Source organism: Coregonus lavaretus, assembly GCF_964263955.1.
Source record: "Coregonus lavaretus genome assembly, chromosome: 14".
NCBI lineage: Eukaryota > Metazoa > Chordata > Actinopteri > Salmoniformes > Salmonidae > Coregonus > Coregonus lavaretus.
The window spans coordinates 10,714,961-10,736,523 of record NC_140001.1 but is presented as its reverse complement, the minus strand read 5'-3'; the positions used below and the strand labels follow the sequence as shown (position 1 = coordinate 10,736,523).

At 44.6% G+C, this 21,563-nt stretch overlaps 1 protein-coding gene across 1 annotated transcript in view; it reads left to right on the top strand.

Moving 5' to 3' along the window:
- Positions 1 to 21,563, top strand: part of mctp1a (multiple C2 domains, transmembrane 1a) — a gene marked incomplete at both ends in the record, with an annotated part of 244,232 nt that overhangs the window by 77,859 nt on the left and 144,810 nt on the right. Inside the window, one exon of the mRNA XM_084176157.1 lies at positions 10,576 to 10,693. Within this exon, the coding sequence (XP_084032283.1) occupies positions 10,576 to 10,693 (118 nt within the window). The remainder of the gene's footprint in view (positions 1 to 10,575; positions 10,694 to 21,563) is intronic.

The following is a 21,563-nucleotide window of genomic DNA, read 5'->3' as shown; positions in this document are numbered from 1 at the left end:
CATGTTGGGTACTACCAAAGCATGTCCAGAGTGCATAAAAGGAGATTACCGTGACTCAACGTACCCCTAGACTTTTACTGTGGTCACTGCAACAGCCCTGGAGCAACCTTAATTCTCTCTCTTTATCTCTCTCTGAGTCTACTGAATCACGTTATTAATGTATTCCTGGAACTTGAAGTGTCATCAATTTCACTGGCCATGAAATAGGATGGGGAAAGTGCCACTTCCACAATAAAATGTATTATAATGATGAGATACTTTATTATTGCCACCATGTTATCACTTTTCAAAACAGATGTCATCCAGAAGTTGTCATTATCTCATTCTAATTTCCATTTCAGTCTCTATCTCTCTCTCTCTCTCTCTCTCTCTCTCTCTCTCTCTCTCTCTCTCTCTCTCTCTCTCTCTCTCTCTATCTCTTTCTCTTTCTCTCTCGCTTGCTCTCACTCTCACAGCGACTTACAGGAGCAATTAGGGTCTCACAGCGACTTACAGGAGCAATACAGGAGCAAAAAATCTGTCTATGTGCCTTGCTTAAGGGCACATAGACAGATTTTTCACCTAGTCGGCTCGGGGATTAGAACCAGCGACCTTTCAGTTACTGGCACAATGCTCTTACCCACTAAGCTACCTGCCGCCCATTTGCGACCAAGCTTTAACTTCCTGACTGATGTCTTGAGATGTTGCTTCAATATATCCACATAATTTTCCTTCCTCATGATGCCATCTATTTTGTGAAGTGCACAAGTCCCTCCTGCAGCAAAGCACCCCAACAGCATGATGCTGCCACCCCCGTGCTTCACGCCTTGCTGAGCGGCCTTTCAGGTTATGTCGATATAGGACTCGTTTTACTGTGGATATAGATACTTTTGTACCTGTTTCCTCCAGCATCTTCACAATGTCCTTTGCTGTTGTTCTGGAATTGATTTGCACTTTTTGCACCAAAGTACGTTCATCTCTAGGAGACAGAGCGCGTCTCCTTCCTGAGCGGTATGACAGCTGCGTGGTCCCATGGTGTTTATACTTGCATACTATTGTTTGTACAGATGAACGTGGTACCTTCAGGCGTTTGGAAATTGCTCCCAAGGATGAACCAGATTTCTGGAGGTCTACAAATTTTTTTTTTCTTGGCTGATTTATTTTGATTTTCCCATGATGTCAAGCAAAGAGGCACTGAGTTTGAAGGTAGGCCTTGAAATATATCTACAGGTACACCTCCAATTGACTCCAATTATATCAATTAGCCTATCATGACTTGTTAGATGTCCTAACTGACTGAAGTGACTGAAGTTTATGTAAACTTCCGACTTCAAAACTATGTTTTCTCAACAACAGGTTATGGTCAATAATATCAAATGCTGCACTGAAATCTAACAGTACAGCTCCCACAATCTTATTATTATCAATTCCTTTCGACCAATCATCAGTCAGTTGAGGGCCCTTCTCTATAAGCATGCTGAAAGTCTGTTGTTAATTTGTTTACAGAGAAATAGCATTGTATTTGGTGAAACACAATTTTTCCCCCACAGTTTGCTAAGAGCTGGCAGCAAGCTGCATGTTTAAGAAGATTACATCTGATTTGACCCCTCGTATGAAGGGATGCTAGACACTAGGGACTTCCAGTGCCATGCAGCACATAGGCTGACCTGAAAGTGTAGCCCTGGAGATTTAAAGAAGCTGTTTGTTGCTATGCTGTTTTGGGTAACACTTCACGGTGTTGTTGGTACGTTCTAGTCACGGTGTTGTTGGTACGGTCTAGTCACGGTGTTGTTGGTACGGTCTAGTCACGGTGTTGTTGGTACGATCTAGTTATAACTCATGTCTTAACCTACTTTAGTACAGTGTGAGTAATTGGAATACTTGTGAAACTCTCACTAGAATAATTATACAGTAATAAGTTGCTACTGGTTCTATGTGGCTCAATTGGTAGAGCATGGCACTTGCAACGCCAGCGTCGTGGGTTCAATTCCTGCTGGGGTCACCCATATGAAAAATGTTTGCATGCATTACTGTTAGTTGCTTTGGATAAAAGCCTCAGCTAAATGAAATATACAGTATATAACCCTGTAAAGTTAGGATGGGTACAATGCAGATGGTCTTAGGCCTTTACTGTAAATTATACGCTGTCTCTATAGATTCATCATCGTTTAGCTTTTCTCAGCATGGCATTTACATGGCTGAATCATAGTAATTCTGTTATTCCGCTTAATATATTGCAGTAGAACAATTAATTCATATCAATTGCCTTCTGGATGCTATTATCCTATTTTCCCCAGTTGCCTAAACATCAAAGAAGCTGATGAGGCTATTGATGACTCTGTGTGGGTCTACAGTACTGTTGCATCATGCTTAATTGTGAACAGGTATTGATGTCTTTGAATTGGTTCAGCTTAATTAAGTGTGTTGCCTTGTGGGATTCCTCAGTCCTCCACAGGATAAATATCCTCTCATTGTTTCACATATCCTGCCCAAGGCAACTTCTGGACCAGATCACATTGACTTGATTGCACTTTACAGTATTAACTAATACATAGTAAACATTACTTTAAAAGTCTATTACATATGACATTAGCAATCTTCAAGGATTCCGATTTCTTATCCTGTAATGAGCTAATTAAAGGTGTCAGAGACATAACAGGAATGTGGCGGTATGAAGGCCTGACAGTGTTAAAATGTTTAGTGATGTAGTATGGTTGATCTCCTCAGCCGATCTCCACAGCTGGTGTTCACCTCAGGGCAAGGAAGTAGACTTCTGTTATTGCTGCAAAGCCCATTAGTGCTCCAGCTCCTACACTCTCTCTCTCTTCCCTCCTTCACTCCACATCTCTCCTATCCTTCTGGCCCTTACATGTCCATTCTCTTTCACTATCATTCTCTCTTTTCACCCCATCTTTCTCACCATCTCTCCTCCCTCACAGACATCCCTCTCTCTCTTATCTCTCTGTCTTTTATCCATCCTGCTATCCTTACTTATAGGAGCTGAATTGCTGATGGTGTATCCTTTGTATTGATTGGTTGTGCTGCAGATGTGTCTGTCTGATTGGTTTAATGGGGCTTTACTGGTATCCTTCGTCATAACACTGCCACAGAACCAAGCACACCTGACTGATACATCGGCTGTAGTATCAAGCTCTACAGATCCACTGTAAACATAGGAGGTTTCTCAGTGAAACACATCACACATCTGAGCTGTATGACACCAACAGTTACTTTGCCAAACTGCTTATGCACAAAGGAAATGCCCATCTCTTTAGATGTGTAGATTTGTGATAAGCCCGACACCACTGTGTGACTGTGATTGGGATGATACCATCCGTCAAGACATGCTACTACTTGTTCACAGTATGCAAAGCCATCCAACTGGCTATCCCAGTCCAGTCCAGGGTAATAACTTTGTATGTAGATGATACTTCAGTTGTCTACTAACAGAACCTTCAGATGCAGGTCCATGACCTCTGGTAAAACTGCCTCATAGGTCCTCTGTAGCCTGCTGTGCGTTTTCCCTCACTGCCACACTGACTGGCTGTACACCACAAGACACATGGTCCCTCTCTCCACATTCCCCAGTTATTTTTAAAATATTTGTATCTCGTTCTCTATTTTTCTGCCTTTTATTTGTCTTGCACTCTGTCTAGAGGTGAGACGTCACCATCTGCTTTGTGAGGGTGTTAACACCAGTGTATAGAGGTGACTGGGTGAAAACACAAACAGTAACAGTGTTTTGGAAACACTAGCCTCATCACCATGGCAATATGGACGGTAACACTGCTGCCAGCCAGTCATGCTGCCAGGTGGCCATTGCGATTGGCCTAAAATGTATTGAATATACTGTACATATAATATATTACAGAATTGTAGAGCTTTGTAATAGTGGGGAAATTAACCATTTCAACTACACAAGATGCAGTATGCTCTGTGTCTCACTCACTGTCTTCATCTCACTAATTCATCTCAGTAATTAGGTCATTAAACCAACCGATTCAAGCCTCTTGATGACAGCAGATACCCTCCATAAGGTTTCATGGTCCTGTGATGAACAGCATGGTAAAGGTTATCACGGTAATCCTCTCCTTTATTTGGATCAGGGTCTCATTATCCCCATGATCACTAGTTATTAAAGCCATCTCCTTCTCCGTCTGTGGTTGAACATGTAGGATGGGATAGGATGTAGCCCCAGACAACAGTCCTTTATCATTAGTCTTCAGGGTGACAGAACAGACCAGGGAGAGCTCATTAGATGGAACACCTCTCCACACATCTCCTCTGCCCCGGTGTTCTGTCACATTCTGTCACACACTGAGACTGGGCTTCCATACAGGCCTCAAGGGCTCTTCTCAGAAACCAACCAGCACTTTATGTGCTGTTAAGGGAACATTTTTTGGGACTTTTACTCACTCACATAGCATCGGGTTCTATGGGGTAAAGATTGCCGTAAAATATCTCTCTTATTTAGTACTACATAGATTGCAGATACTTTGGTCCCATAAAGTGTGGCGAACTGACTAAAATACAGCTTTGGTCCAACTCAGATTGACTCTGAATGGGAGAAATCTACTGGCGATTTCTGCTTTTGTTTATGTTCGGGTGCCCCATGAAACATTTTAATGAGATAAATGCATCCTGGTTGGAGTGCTGTTGTTGAAGTTAGCTTCCTATCACAACCATTTGATTGGATCTTCACTTTTCTGCTTGTGCTCTGGTACGCTAGGGTCCCACTGAGGGGTTGGGCCGTACCACTAGGGACCCACTGAGAGGGGTTGGGCCGTACCACTAGGGACCCACTGAGAGGGGTCAAGTCACCCAAAGCAATTACTGTAACAACTGTTTGAATAACTGACTAGTGATGTCCAGGAGAAGTTGCTCATCACATGGTATTTTATGTTTTCTACCAGTACTTTCCTCCCAAGCTTGACTTTAAAGAAATTGCTGTGTCAGCTGAAATATGAATGTGAAATAGGACTTAATTTAACATTTACATTTACATTTACATTTACGTCAACAACTGCTGCGCACAATCAGGCAGATGTTCTTGCCGTTTTATGGTTATTTGAATGTTGACTATAGCTCTTCATTAGTTTGATGAAGAGACTTGTGTTGTTGCCATGTATTAATGGCTGCTTCTCTCAGTCCAATCCAGTGAGTCTGATGGTTTAGAAGGAACTGTGTGTTTAAACTACTACTGTAGTTTGTTATCTGACAGATGCTGTGTTTCATTATGTTTTTAGGTAAACACACTTTTTCACACTCATGCACCCAGGCAACACCCAGGCACACACACACACACACACACACACACACACACACACACACACACACACACACACACACACACACACACACACACACACACACACACACACACACACACATACACACACACACACACACTGTTCCTTCCTATGCAATCCTGACACACACCCTTCTCTAATGCAAATGCATTTCCATGGCACCTGGCTGCCTGGAAACATAACGTATTTATCCAAATCAGCTGCCACATCCATCATACAGCTCAATCTTCAACAACATTTCCACTGCAGCCGTTACAGTCCCATGTGGCTCAGTTGGTAGAGCATGGTAGAGCAGGGTTGTGGGTTCGATTCCCACGGGGGACCAGTACAAATAATTTACAAAAATGTGTGTGCTCAGGATGCTGAATGACCTAAATGTAAAAATTACACTGTCCTGTCCAATAACAGAGCATAGCAGCTAACCAGCTCAGCTCAGTGCTAGCCAGGGGCTAAGGAAGCGTACAGTGACTCATTAGGGCTACGAGTTTTCCCCAGGCAGATTACATGGTTAAAAACAACTCCAGGCCAGGCCTGACTCCTAGTGAATGCAGAGGGGAGAAGTGGTGACTGTTTTGGTTTCATTAGGATCCCCATTAGCTGTTTCTCACGCAGCTGCTACTTTTCCTGGGGTCCAAATTTCCTGGGGTCCAAATAGTGAAGTCAGCAGTGAGCTGAGCAGACTTCAGTGGCTGTGTGACTAGCTGACGGGGATTTTCATGAGTGGTCTAATAATAATGATGTAATAAAGGAGGTGGTAACACAGAGTGGAAATGACCTGCCAGTGCCACTACCATGAGGAATAACGGTCTAATTCACTCAGCCCCCTTAAGGCCACAGTACTTCATATTGCCTTTTATAAAGACAGTGCTGGTATGAAGAATAACCCCCGCTGACTATGAGTTGATATCCTTAGTTAATATCCAGTGAGAGAATGGACTTCAGGAGCTACTTGAGGTATTTTGGTGCTCAGTGTGAAAGTATGCAGTCTGAACTGTATGGAAGTTCTGCCACAAGATCTCACGTGACGTTCCACAACGTTCAATTTTGGGTCTGGTACTGTTTCAGTTTATATATGTTACCCCTTGACAGCGTTATCAGAAAGCACAGCATTGATTTTCACTACTATGCAGACTATACACAACTTTACATTTCTGTGTCACCAGAGGATTTTAGCTCCACAGATAAATTAGTAGACTGCATTAGTGATTTAAATACTTGGATGGCTCACAACTTCTTCCAGCTAAATCAAGACAAGACCGAGGTACTTATTATTGGCGCCAAAGCACAGAGAGAGAATCTGGCCGCACATTTTTAATTCACGGGCAATAAAGATAAAACACCATGTAAAAAACCTAGGTGTCGTTTTAGATTCTTAACTCAATTTCGAATCACACATTAGGAATGTGACCAAAATAGCTTTTACCACATGATGAACATTGCCATGGTGCGGCCGTTTCTCTCTCAGGCTGATACAGAGAGACTTATCCATGCTTTTATTACAAGCAGGCTTGACTACTGTAATGTTCTCCTGTCTGGTCTACCCAAGAAAGCCATTGGTCAACTGCAAAACATACAGAATGCTGCAGCACTGGTACTGACCAAGACCAGACGGAGAGCACACATTACACTGGTTTTAAGGTCTCTGGACTGGCTGCCTGTGAGTTTTAGAATTAATTTAAAGATTTTTCTATTGGTTTTTAAATCAATCCACAATTGTGCACCCCAATACATGTCAGACATGTTTTTAAGTTATCTACCCAGTAGGTCCCTCAGGTCCTCTGGCACTGGCCTTTTAACTATCCCAAAGCCTAGGACCAAGAGGCATGGAGAGGCAGCCTTTAGTTACTATGCCCCCAGCCTCTGGAATAGCCTGCCAGAGAACCTGAGGGGTGCTGAAACTGTGGACATATTTTTTTTGTTTTTTATCTTATGTTTGTTGTGTAGTAAATATATCAGCTTTTATTTTCATTGTTTTTTTTAAATTAATTTTTCCTGTGAAGCACTGTGAAGTGTGTGTGTGTGTGTTTGTGTGTGTGTGTGACAATTATGTTCTAATGACCGACGCATGACCCAACCCTTTTTCCAAGACCACATCCCAGAGAGCTAAAATGGACTCTTCCTTTCTGGCAGCTGGCCCATGCTGTGGAATATCTTATTGAGAATTTACTCTCATCTCTCGTACAGGACGAGTGAAACTCTCTCATCATCCTTATTCATGAGGGATCAGGTCTACTCTTTTGTAAGTGTTATGCAAGGCAGCAGCCTCTGACAGTAGATACATCTGCATCCCAATATGCCCTATATTCCCTATATAGTGCATTAAGTTTGACAAGAGTATGGCCCCTGGTCAAAGTAATGCACTATATAGGGAATAGGGTGCCATTTGGGATACAGACCTATAGGAAGGTTCAGTCTGGGAAACTGTGAGATTGTATTTCAATAGGAAGGAGGGATGTTGGCAGAATCTAATAATTTCACCCAATTTGACATCTGAATGTGATGAATTATGCTAAGGGTGAAGAGGGTAGCTAGGGCTCAGTAAGGGTGTGTGAGGTATCAGTCATGCTGCTTTGTACCTGGAGTTTGTTTGTGCCTTCTTGGCCTTGAAGCAGTATGCTCTCTCACCTGCTTACTCAAGTGAACATGTATTTGCTGAAGAAGTCACTGTTGTTGACCTCTGTGGTGTTTATGTTGTTGTCAGTATGCTCTAGGCCTAGAAAACCTCTGCAGAATTATTCTTGATACCATCGGGCTGTTCTTGTACTCTTTGTTTTAATGTGTCTCCACGCTCTGTTAAAGAGGAGTTTGCGTAGAGCTTGATAGAATGTGGTCAAAACTACTTTGTCAGACTGTATGCAAAACCATTTCATTGATTGTCTTATGCTATTCAAATGTTGTTGTATGCCCCTTTTGTGTTGCTATTTGCATATGGAAAAAACAACAACGATTCAGTTGGATTTGCCTTTTGAAAGCAATAGTTGAATGTCTTTGTGTAGGCAAGCTTGCTCACCCTATCACACCTTGACATTGTCACTGAGCAAGGCTGAGCCCTACATTTCTCAAGAGCCAGCCAGGCAAGTCTCTACAGTTGTCAGTTTCACTTTGTTCATGAATTCTCAAATACATACAAGAATATTATTAGTTATTTTAATTAAGTTATTTTAATTCAGAAGTCATCCTGTGGAGGCAGGTACCTCAAAGGCATCTCTGTCCTATATCAGATAAAGACAGTCAGTTCTACAGTATTTACATAAGATGAGTTGTGTCTGTTAGTTTGACCTGAATGACTATGATATCAATGACTGTAGAACCCACCACTATTTTTTTGTTTATTCACAATGTTGAGCATTTGTCCTGGGCAGTATACTGTATGTCTGTATTATCTTGTGTAAAGAGCTCTGTTCATCCATGCACGCTGAAATGACCCTGCCATTCCACGCAGGTGCGTGTGTGTGTGCCTACCTTACGTACGCACATGCCCCTAGGTCATCCGTCTATTCACTCCAATTCACAGCTCTCAAAGTTCAGAGCTTTCTCTCTCTCTCTCTCTCTCTCTCTCTCTCTCTCGCTCTCTCTCTCTCTCTCTCTCTCTCTCTCTCTCTCTCTCTCTCTCTCTCTCTTTCTTAGATTGCTCCAGATAGATTGTAACACCTGTGTTGTTATCTAAGTCAGGACATGAGGTGAGGGTGTGAAAGATGTTCTGACTAAAACACTCCTGTGTACAATATGAACTAGCTCCTAGCAGACCTCCCAGCACAGTTTAGCCCCGGGGGAGCTGGGCCTGTGTCAAGACATCCAGTGACACAGGGTCAAACTTAGGGCCTGGCTATAGAGACACAGACAGTTAATGTTTCCCTAGATATCCCTCTTAGGCATAGCACAAATGTCCCAAAAACAGCGTCCAGCGCTGGAGACACTACAGTCTAGAGATTGCCCAGTGATTGACTTATAATATACACTATATACACAAAGGTATGTGGACACCCCTTCAAATTAGTGGATTCGGCTATTTCAGCCACACCCATTGCTGACAGGTGTATAAAATTGGACACACAGCCATGCAATCTCCATAGACATACATCGGCAGTAGAATGGCCATACTGAAGAGCTCCGTGACTTTCAACATGGCACCGTCATAGGATACCACATTTCCAACAAGTCAGTTTGTCAAATTTCTGCCTTGCTAGAGCTGCCCCGGTCAACTGTAAGTGCTCTGATTGTGAAGTGGAAACGTCTAGGAGCAACAACAGCTCAGCCACGAAGTGGTAGGCCACACAATCTCACAGAATGGGACCGTCAAGTACTGAAGCGCGTAAAAAACGTCTGTCCTCGGTTGCAACACTCACTACCGAGTTCCAAACTGCCTCTGGAAGCAACATCAGCACAATAACTGTTCGTTGGGAGCTTCATGAAATGGGTTTCCATGGCCGAGCAGCCTCACACAAGCCTAAGATCACCATGTGCAATGCCAAGCGTCGGCTGGAGTGGTGTAAAGCTCGCCGCAATTGGACCCTGGTGCAGTGGAAATGTGTTCTCTGGAGTGATGAATCACGCTTCACCATCTGGCATTCCAATGGCCGATTCTGGGTTTGGCAGATGCCATGAGAACGCTACCTGCCCCAATGCATAATGCCAACTGTAAAGTTTGGTGGAGGAGGAATAATGATCTGGGGCAGTTTTTCATGGTTTGGGCTAGGCCCCTTAGTTCCATTGAAGGGAAATGTTAATGCGACAGCATACAATGACATTCTAGATGATTCAGTGCTTCGAACTTTGTGACAACAGTTTGTGGAAGGCCCTTTCCTGTTTCAGCATGACAATGCCCCCTTGCACAAAGCGAGGTCCATACAGAAATGGTTTGTCGAGATCAGTGTAGAAGAACTTGACTGGCCTGCACAGAGGTCGCTCAACATCACTGCCCGACCTCACTAATGCTCCTGTGGCTGAATGGAAGCAAGTCCCTGCAGCAATGTTCCAACATCTAGCGGAAAGCCTTCCCAGAAGAGTGGAGGCTGTTATAGCAGGAAAGGGGGGACCAACTCCATATTAATGCCCATAATTTTGGAATGAGATGTTGGACGAGCAGGTGTCCACATACTTTTGGTCATGTAGACATTTAGTGGTAGAGCTACTTTACGTGGATTGAATGGATTTGGTCTGTCTGCTTAAGTTCTCAGGTGTGTCTCTCTTTGCAGGGCATCAACATATATTTTCATTGGTGAGCTAACTACGTGTGTTGTAGTGGATGAGTGTCTGGTTAACTTCTAGTTGTTGTGTTTCCTTGCAGGGCATCAACATCGTGGGGCCAAGTAATGCTGAGACCACCCCTCCTGCCAACCCAGGGATGTACCAGCTGGACATCACTCTAAAGAAGGGACACAACCTCGCAATCAGGGACAGAGGAGGTATCTCTCTGTGGGATCCATCTCTCTCTGTTTCCCTCTTTCTCTCTCTCTCTGTGGGATCCATCTCTCTCTTTCTCTCTCTCTCTCTCTCTCTCTCTCTCTCTCTCTCTCTCTCTCTCTCTCTCTCTCTCTCTCTCTCTCTCTCTCTCTCTCTCTCTCTCTCTCACTCTCTCTCTCTCTCTCTCTCTCTCTCTCTCACTCTCTCTCTCACTCTCTCTCTCTCTTTCTCTATCTCTGTGGGTTCTATCTCTCTCTTTTTCTCTCTGTTTGGATTTCTCTGTGGATACCCTCTCTCTTTCTCTTTGGATTCTCTTTCCCTTTCTCTCTTTCTCTCTCTTTGGATTCTCTCTCTCTCTTTCTCTGTGGATTCTCTCTCTCTCTCTCTCTCTCTCTCTCTCTCTCTCTCTCTCTCTCGCTCTCTCTCTCTGTGGGTTCCGTCTCTCTCTTTCTCTTTCTCTCTCTTTGGATTCTCTCTCTCTCTCTCCCCCCCCCCTCTCTCTCTCTCTCTCTCTCTCAATTCAATTCAATTTCAATTTCAATTTAAGGGCTTTATTGGCATGGGAAACGTATGTTAACATTGCCAAAGCAAGTGAAGTAGATAGTAAACAAAAGTGAAATAAACAATAAATATTAACAGTAAACATTACACTCAGAAGTTTCAAAAGAATAAAGACATTTCAAATGTCATAGTATGTATATATACAGTGTTGTAACAATGTGCAAATAGTTAAAGTGCAAATGGGAAAATAAATAAACATAAATATGGGTTGTATTTACAATGGTGTTTGTTCTTCACTGGTTGCCCTTTTCTTCTGGCAACAGGTCACAAGTTTTGCGATAGATATGGGAGTTTATCCAAATTTGATTTGTTTTTTAATTATTCTCTTGAGGGCCAGGTCTGCCTTCAGCGGCCTTTCTCAATAGCAAGGCTATGCTCACTGAGTCTGTACATAGTCAAAGATTTCCCAACTAATGTTGTTGACTCATCTTATACTCATATTTGTGGCCAAAGCAAAAAACACACAAAAAAACACCTAATTCTTGTATCTCAAACAGATCATTTCAAAAACGCTTGCTTTTTCATCACAGAGGATGATGGCCAATCAGTGGTCTACTTGCGTGAATATTTTTTATGACTGGTACGCCCACACCATTTTGTTGTTGGGGTGTGCCCACACCATTCCAACACAGAAAAGCTGACTTTTAACATACTTAATTACAATTTTTGGGAAGGAAAACTATTTAATTAATAGGTCATATTTCATAGAAATCTGGAAATACTGGACAGTTACTTTAATGAAATGATCAGATTGGGTGTCAGCCGAATGCAACCGAATGCACAGAGATGTCTGTCTGTGTACCAAAGAAATACAGTACTTAGTTGTTGTATTTCTTACAGATTCTACAAGTCAATTTCAGCTTTTTATAGGATCTCATTGAAAATGAGGTTATCCCTCTTCTCTAAAGCTATAAAAGGATAGTAAAATGAAGTAGCTGTTTATTATTTATGATTGGCTCTTACTGAATCGAAAGGGGGAAAACCGATGTGATCTCTTCTTACAAGGTCTCTCAAGCAGAAGCAGCACTGCTGTCCTCAGAGGTGTTTGAACAGGAAGCGTAAGAGAGCAAAAGCTCCGTGCTCCGCCCTAGGAATCTGGCAGGCTGTCGTCCAACCGCCCTAGGAGTCTGGCATGCTGTCATCCGACCGCCCTAGGAGTCTGGCAGGCTGTCGTCAGACCGCCCTAGGAGTCTGGCAGGCTGTAGTCCAATGGCCCTAGGAGTCTGGCAGGCTGTCGTCCAACCGCCCTAGGAGTCTGGCAGGCTGTAGTCCAACCGCTCTAGGAGTCTGGCAGGTTGTAGTCCGACCGCCCTAGGAGTCTGGCAGGCTGTAGTCCGACCGCCCTAGGAGTCTGGCATGCTGTCGTCCAACCGCCCTAGGAGTCTGGCAGGCTGTAGTCCAACCGCCCTAGGAGTCTGGCAGGCTGTCATCCAACCGCCCTAGGAGACTGGCAGGCTGTCGTCCAACCGCCCTAGGAGTCTGGCAGGCTGTCGTCCAACCGCCCTAGGAGTCTTGCAGGCTGTCGCCCAACCTCCCTAGGAGTCTGGCAGGCTGTAGTTCAACCGCCCTAGGAGTCTGGCAGGCTGTAGTTCAACCGCTCTAGGAGTCAGGCTGTAGTCCAACCGCCCTAGGAGTCTGTCAGGCTGTAGTCCAACCGCCCTAGGAGCCTGGCAGGCTGTCGTCCAACCGCCCTAGGAGTCAGGCTGTAGTTCAACCGCTCTAGGAGTCAGGCTGTAGTCCAACCGCCCTAGGAGTCTGTCAGGCTGTAGTCCAACCGCCCTAGGAGCCTGGCAGGCTGTCGTCCAACCACTCTGTGGGACACCACACGGATCTATCTCAGTCCAGGAACGAATCATCAGTGTGTGTGTGTGCGTGCGGGAGAGCGTTGGTCTAGAGCCAGGGAAACAGCAATAGAGCAGTCTGTCTCAGAAACCAATGGGACCCCCTGACAAGAGGAGCAGATATACAGGAGGCCATAATTCTCCCTGAACCTCCTTTTCTCCTCACATAGCGCTCAGGCTATTAGACCTGTCATAGAGGGGAGAAAGAGATCCTCCCCCACAGTGGCCAGATAATCCTGTGCTGCTGCCTGTTACTGCACAGCTGACACCTGGCTGAGACATCATGCTGTCCGTCTAACTCATTCTGAATAACAACATCCTGGTTGGAAATAGTAGCAGAACATCCCCTAAAACTACCCGTCGGTTGCTCTCTTTCCTTACGGTATAAAGTAATGCAGCCATGTGTGCAAGTGAATGCATTTGTACATGTCTGAGTGTGCCTGTTTCTGTCTGTCTGTATGTCTGTCTGTCTGTCTGTGCCTGTCTGTGTGCCTGTCTGTGTGTGTGTGTGTGTGTGTGTGTGTCTGTCTGTCTGTCTGTCTGTCTGTCTGTCTGTCTGTCTGTCTGTCTGTGTGTGTGTGTGTGTGTGTGTGTGGTTGTGTGTTCATATAGACCTCAACTTTTTGACCTGTGACCTAGAACATATATGTATCTTTGCCATATAACTACTATAAGGCATCCTTCTCCTGGACTTAATGCACTCACCCCTGTCCAAATGAGCTTCCAATAACAACCTCTGGTGAGGCACTACATGGCTGTGACCAGGTGAAGCCCCACTGCCTGCTCTCTCCCAGGGGGTTGGGTGTCACTGGGCGATGGTGATGGCGGGGTACAGCCATAGAGGTGTCGTCCCCAATGTGCCACACCTGTCGAGGGGAGAGAGAGACATTTCAGTGGGAGTGACAGAGTGTCAGTTGGTCACCGTCTGTTAATCAGCGTCAAAGACTAGGCCTTCGTCCCAAATCACACCCTATTCCCTATATAGTGCACTACTTTTGACTAGTGCACTATGTAGGGAATAGGGTACCATTTGAAACACAGCCAAGACTATAGTATCATGACCACTGGACCTGGTAGGACAGAGACTAGATCTAGGACAGAGACTAGATCACCAGCTCTAAGTAGAAAAAGTGGGTTGGGTGTTTGTCTTGGTTAACTGTAGGCTAAGAGCAGTAGTAATAGTATGCATAGACAGGACACTGTGAGTGTAGCTTCACAATTCTTGCTATTAAAAAGTTTACAGTTCAATCACACAAGTGTGTTTCTCTAGTTCTTATTTGAGTATTTCTGCTGTGAAAGCTTGTTTTCTGAATGGAGAGTCAGGGTGGGTGTAGATTTGTGTCAGTGGCTTTGGTTCAGGTGTAATGTGATTGGAGATGCTGTTCTCGCTGGATGCTCTTTATATGCACTTTAAAGGGTCAGGCTACCTTCTGTGTGTGTGTGTGCGCGGTGTGTGTGCCTGCGTGTTTGTGCACCTGCATATCAAATCAAATCAAATCAAATTGTATTTGCCACATGCGCCGAATACAACAGGTGTAGATATTACAGTGAAATGCGTACTTACAAGCCCTTAACCCACAATGCCGTTTTTTAAAGAAAAATATAAAATAAAAAAGTGTTAATTACGAAAAATTAAAAAGAAAAGAAAATAGCTAAAGAGCAGCAGTAAAATAAAATAACAGTAGGGAGGCTATATACAGGGGGGTACCGGTACAGAGTCAATGTGCGGGGGCACCGGCTAGTCGAGGTAATTGAGTTCATGTGTACATGTGGGTAGAAGTGACTATGCATAAATAGTAAACAGAGTAGCAGCAGCGTAAAAGAGGGGGATGGGGTGGGGTAGGCGGCCAGTGCAAATAGTCTGGGTAGCCATGATTAGCTGTTCAGGAGTCATATGGCTTGGGGGTAGAAGCTGTTGAGAAGCCTATTGGACCTAGACTTGGTGCTCCGGTACCGCTTGTCGTGCGGTAGCAGAGAGAACAGTCTATGACTAGGGTGGCTTGAGTCTTTGACAATTTTTAGGGCCTTCCTCTGACACCGCCTGGTATAGAGGTCCTGGATGGCAGGAAGTTTGACCCCAGTGATGTACTGGGCCATACGCACGACCCTCTGTAGTGCTTTGCGGTCGGAGGCCGAGCAGTTGCCATACCAGGCGGTGATGCAACCAGTCAGGATGCTCTCGATGGTGCAGCTGTAGAACTTTTTGAGGATCTGAGGACCCATGCCAAATCTTTTCAGTCTGCTGAGAGGGAATAGGTTTTGTTGTGTCCTCTTCACGACTGTCTTGGTGTGTTTGGACCATGATAGATCGTTGGTGATGTGGACACCAAGGAACTTGAAGCTCTCAACCTGTTCCACTACAGCCCCGTCGATGAGAGTGCTCAGTCCTCTTTTTTTTCCTGTAGTCCACAATCATCTCCTTTGTCTTGATCACGTTGAGGGAGAGGTTGTTATCCTGGCACCACACGGCCAGGTCTCTGACCTCCTCCCTATAGGCTGTCTCATCGTTGTCGGTGATCAGGCCTGCCACTGTTGTGTCGTCTGGAAACTTAATGATGGTGTTAGAGTCGTGCCATGCCATGCAGTCATGGGTGAACAGGGAGTACAGGAGGGGACTGAGCACGCACCCCTGAGTGGCCCCCGTGTTGAGGATCAGCGTGGCAGACGTGTTGTTACCTACCCTTACCATCTGGGGGCGGCCCGTCAGGAAGTCCAGGATCCAGTTGCAAAGGGAGGTGTTTAGTTCCAGGATCCTTAGCTTAGTGATGAGCTTTGAGGGCACTATGGTGTTGAATGCTGAGCTGTAGTCAATGAATAGCATTCTCACGTAGGTGTTCCTCTTGTCCAGGTGGGAAAGGGCAGTGTGGTGTGCAATAGAGATTGCATCATCTGTGGATCTGTTGGGGTGGTATGCAAATTGGAGTGGGTCTAGGGTTTCTGGGATAATGGTGTTGATGTGAGCCATGAGCAGCCTTTGAAAGCACTTCATGGCTACAGACGTGAGTGCTATGGGTCGGTAGTCATTTAGGCAGGTTATCTTAGTGTCCTTGGGCACAGGGACTATGGTGGTCTGCTTGAAACATGTTGGTATTACAGACTCAGTCAGGGACATGTTGAAAATGTCAGTGAAGACACTTGCCAGTTGGTCAGCACATGCTCGGAGTACACGTCCTGGTAATCCGTCTGGCCCTGCGGCCTTGTGAATGTTGACCTGCTTAAAAGTCTTACTCACATCGGCTACGGAGAGCGTGATCACACAATCATCCGGTACAGCTGATGCTCTCATGCATGCTTCAGTGTTGCTTGCCTCGAAGCGAGCATAGAAGTGATTTAGCTCATCTGGTAGGCTTGTGTCACTGGGCAGTTCGCGGCTGTGCTTCCCTTTATAGTCTGTAATAGTTTTTAAGCCCTGCCACATCCGACGAGCGTCAGAGCCGGTGTAGTACGATTCAATCTTAGTCCTGTATTGACTCTTTGCCTGTTTGATGGTTCGTTGGAGGGCATAGCGGGATTTCTTATAAGCTTCAGGGTTAGAGTCCCGCTCCTTGAAAGCGGCAGCTCTACCCTTTAGCTCAGTGTGGATGTTGCCTGTAATCCATGGCTTCTGGTTGGGGTATCTAGGTACGGTCACTGTGGGGACGACGTCATCGATGCACTTATTGATGAAGCCAGTGACTGATGTGGTGTACTCCTCAATGCTATCTGAAGAATCCCAGATGTGCTAGTAAAACAGTCCTGTAGCTTAGCATCTGCGTCATCTGACCACTTTTTTATTAACCGAGTCACTGGTGCTTCCTGCTTTAGTTTTTGCTTATAAGCAGGAATCAGGAGGATAGAGTTATGGTCAGATTTGCCAAATGGAGGGTGAGGGAGAGCTTTGTATGCGTCTCTGTGTGTGGAGTAAAGGTGGTCTAGAGTTTTTTTTCCTCTGGTTGCACATTTAACATGCTGGTAGAAATGAGATTGAACGGATTTAAGTTTCCCTGCATTAAAGTCCCCTGCCACTAGGAGCGCTGCCTCTGGATGAACGTTTTCCTGTCTGCTTATGGACTTTTACAGCTCATTGAGTGCAATCTTAGTGCCAACATCGGTTTGTGGTGCTAGATAGACAGCTACAAAAAATATAAATGAAAACTCTCTTGGTAAATAGTGTGGTCTACAGCTTATCATGAGATACTCTACCTCAGGCGAGCAAAACCTTGAGACTTCCTTAGTATCACATTTCCATACATATGTGTATTTGTATGGTGTTTGTGTGTGCCCTGGGGAGAGGAACATGCTGGGGAAGTCCTCCACTTGGGGGCAGTTGATCCGTGATCGCAGAGAGGAGATGCCCTGAGTGCTCTTGTATAAATACAGTGGGGGAAAAAAGTATTTAGTCAGCCACCAATTGTGCAAATTCTCCCACTTAAAAAGATGAGAGAGGCCTGTAATTTTCATCATAGGTACACGTCAACTATGACAGACAAAATGAGAAAAAAAAATCCAGAAAATCACATTGTAGGATTTTTTATGAATTTATTTGCAAATTATGGTGGAAAATAAGTATTTGGTCAATAACAAAAGTTTCTCAATACTTTGTTATATACCCTTTGTTGGCAATGACACAGGTCAAACGTTTTCTGTAAGTCTTCACAAGGTTTTCACACACTGTTGCTGATATTTTGGCCCATTCCTCCATGCATATCTCCTCTAGAGCATATTCCTCCATGCATATCTCCTCTAGAGCAGTGATGTTTTGGGGCTGTCGCTGGGCAACACGGACTTTTAACTCCCTCCAAAGATTTTGTATGGGGTTGAGATCTGGAGACTGGCTAGGCCACTCCAGGACCTTGAAATGCTTCTTACGAAGCCACTCCTTCGTTGCCCGGGCGGTGTGTTTGGGATCATTGTCATGCTGAAAGACCCAGCCACGTTTCTTCTTCAATGCCCTTGCTGATGGAAGGAGGTTTTCACTCAAAATCTCACGATACATGGCCCCATTCATTCTTTCCTTTACACGGATCAGTCGTCCTGGTCCCTTTGCAGAAATACAGCCCCAAAGCATGATGTTTCCACCCCCATGCTTCACAGTAGGTATGGTGTTCTTTGGATGCAACTCAGCATTCTTTGTCCTCCAAACACGACGAGTTGAGTTTTTACCAAAAAGTTCTATTTTGGTTTCATCTGACCATATGACATTCTCCCAATCCTCTTCTGGATCATCCAAATGCACTCTAGCAAACTTCAGACGGGCCTGGACATGTACTGGCTTAAGCAGGGGGACACGTCTGGCACTGCAGGATTTGAGTCCCTGGCGGCGTAGTGTGTTACTGATGGTAGGCTTTGTTACTTTGGTCCCAGCTCTCTGCAGGTCATTCACTAGGTCCCCCCGTGTGGCTCTGGGATTTTTGCTCACCGTTCTTGTGATAATTTTGACCCCACGGGGTGAGATCTTGCGTGGAGCCCCAGATCGAGGGAGATTATCAGTGGTATTGTATGTCTTCCATTTCCTAATAATTGCTCCCACAGTTGATTTCTTCAAACCAAGCTGCTTACCTATTGCAGATTCAGTCTTCCCAGCCTGGTGCAGGTCTACAATTTTGTTTCTGGTGTCCTTTGACAGCTCTTTGGTCTTGGCCATAGTGGAGTTTGGAGTGTGACTGTTTGAGGTTGTGGACAGGTGTCTTTTATACTGATAACAGGTTCAAACAGGTGCCATTAATACAGGTAACGAGTGGAGGACAGAGGAGCCTCTTAAAGAAGAAGTTACAGGTCTGTGAGAGCCAGAAATCTTGCTTGTTTGTAGGTGACCAAATACTTATTTTCCACCATAATTTGCAAATAAATTCATAAAAGATCCTACAATGTGATTTTCTGGATTTTTTTTCTCAATTTGTCTGTCATAGTTGACATATACCTATGATGAAAATTACAGGCCTCTCTCATCTTTTTAAGTGGGAGAATTTGCACAATTGGTGGCTGACTAAATACTTTTTCCCCCACTGTATATATATATAATTGTGTATAAAGACAGTATGGACATTATATAAATAGAAAAGGTGTGTACAGCAGTAGTTATATAGGATGAGCCATGACTAGAATACAGTATATACATATAAAGTGGGTAAAACAGTATGTAACATTATTAAAGTGACCAGTGTTCAATGACTATGTACATAGGGCAGCAGTCTCTAAGTTGCAGGGTAGAGTACCGGGTGGTAGCCAGCTATAACAGTGAATAAGGTTCAGGGCAGGGTACTGGCAGAGGCCGGCTAGTGGTGTCTGTTTAACAGTCTGATTGGCCTGGAGATAGAAGCTGTTTTTCAGTCTCTCAGTCCCAGCTTTGATCCACCTGTACAGTCTCCGCCTTCTAGATGGTAGCTGGGTGAGCTGGCCCTGGCTCGGGTGGCTGAGGTCCTTGATGATCTTCTTGGCCTTCCTGTGACACCGGGTGCTGTAGATGTCCTGGAGGGCAGGCAGTGTGCCACCGGTGATGCGATGGGCTGACCGCACAACCCTCTGGAGAGCCCTGCGTTAGCAGGCGGTGCAATTTCCGTACCAGCGGTGATACAGCCCGACAGGATGCTCTCAATGGTGTATCTGTAGAAGTTTGTGAGGGTCTTAGGCCCAAGCTGAATTTCTTCAGCCTCCGGAGGTTGAAGAGGCGCTGTTGAGTCTTCTTCAAATCAAATCAAATTGTATTTGTCACATGCTTTTGTAAACAACAGGTGTAGAAAAACAGTGCAATGCTTACTTACGGCCTTTCCCAGAGAGAAAAAATTGAAAATAAAAACTGAATAACACAAGGAATGAATACACAATGATTAACGATAACTTGGCTATATACACAGGGTACCAGTATGGGGTTGATGTGCAGTGGAACGAGATAATTGAGGTAGATATGTACATATAGGTACAGTGAGGGAAAAAAGTATTTGATCCCCTGCTGATTTTGTTCGTTTGCCCACTGACAAAGAAATGATCAGTCTATAATTTTAATGGTAGGTTTATTTGAACAGTGAGAGACCGAATAACAACAAAAAAATCCAGAAAAATGCATGTCAAAAATGTTATAAATTGATTTGCATTTTAATGAGGGAAATAACTATTTGACCCCTCTGCAAAACATGACTTAGTACTTGGTGGCAAAACCCTTGTTGGCAATCACAGAGGTCAGATGTTTCTTGTAGTTGGCCACCAGGTTTGCACACATCTCAGGAGGGATTTTGTCCCACTCCTCTTTGCAGATCTTCTCCAAGTCATTAAGGTTTCGAGGCTGATGTTTGGCAACTCGAACCTTCAGCTCCCTCCACAGATTTTCTATGGGATTAAGGTCCGGAGACTGGCTAGGCCACTCCAGGACCTTAATGTACTTATTCTTGAGCCACTCCTTTGTTGCCTTGGCCGTGTGTTTTGGGTCATTGTCATGCTGGAATACCCATCCACGACCCATTTTCAATGCCCTGGCTGAATGAAGGAGGTTCTCCTCCAAGATTTGACGGTACATGGCCCCGTCCATCGTCCCTTTGATGCGGTGAAGTTGTCCTGCCCCCTTAACAGAAAAACAACCCCAAAGCATAATGTTTCCACCTCCATGTTTGACGGTGGGGATGGTGTTCTTGGGGTCATAGGCAGCATTCCTCCTTCTCCAAACACGGCGACCTTGCGGGCACTGCAGGATTTCAGTCCTTCACGGCGTAGTGTGTTACCAATTGTTTTCTTGGTGACTATGGTCCCAGCTGCCTTGAGATCATTGACAAGATCATCCCGTGTAGTTCTGTGCTGATTCCTCACCGTTCTTATGATCATTGCAACTCCACGAGATGAGATCTTGCATGGAGCCCCAGGCCGAGGGAGATTGACAGGTCTTTTGTGTTTCTTCCATTTGCAAATAATCGCACCAACTGTTGTCACCTTCTCACCAAGCTGCTTGGCGATGGTCTTGTAGCCCATTCCAGCCTTGTGTAGGTCTACAATCTTGTCCCTGACATCCTTGGAGAGCTCTTTGGTCTTGGCCATGGTGGAGACTTTGGAATCTGATTGATTGATTGCTTCTGTGGACAGGTGTCTTTTATACTGGTAACAAGCTGAGATTAGGAGCACTCCCTTTAAGAGTGTGTTCCTAATCTCAGCTTGTTACCTGTATAAAAGACACCTGGGAGCCAGAAATCTTTCTGATTGAGAGGGGGTCAAATACTTATTTCCCTCATTAAAATGCAAATCAATTTATAACATTTTAGACATGCATTTTTCTGGATTTCTTTGTTGTTATTCTGTCTCTCACTGTTCAAATAAACCTACCATTAAAATTATAGACTGATCATTTCTTTCTGTGGGCAAACGTACAAAATCAGCAGGGGATCAAATACTTTTTTCCCTCACTGTAGGTATAAAGTGACTAGGCAACAGGATAAATCATTAACAGTAACAGCAGCGTATGTGATGAGTCAAAAGAGTTGGTGCAAAAAGGGTCAATTCAGATAGTCCG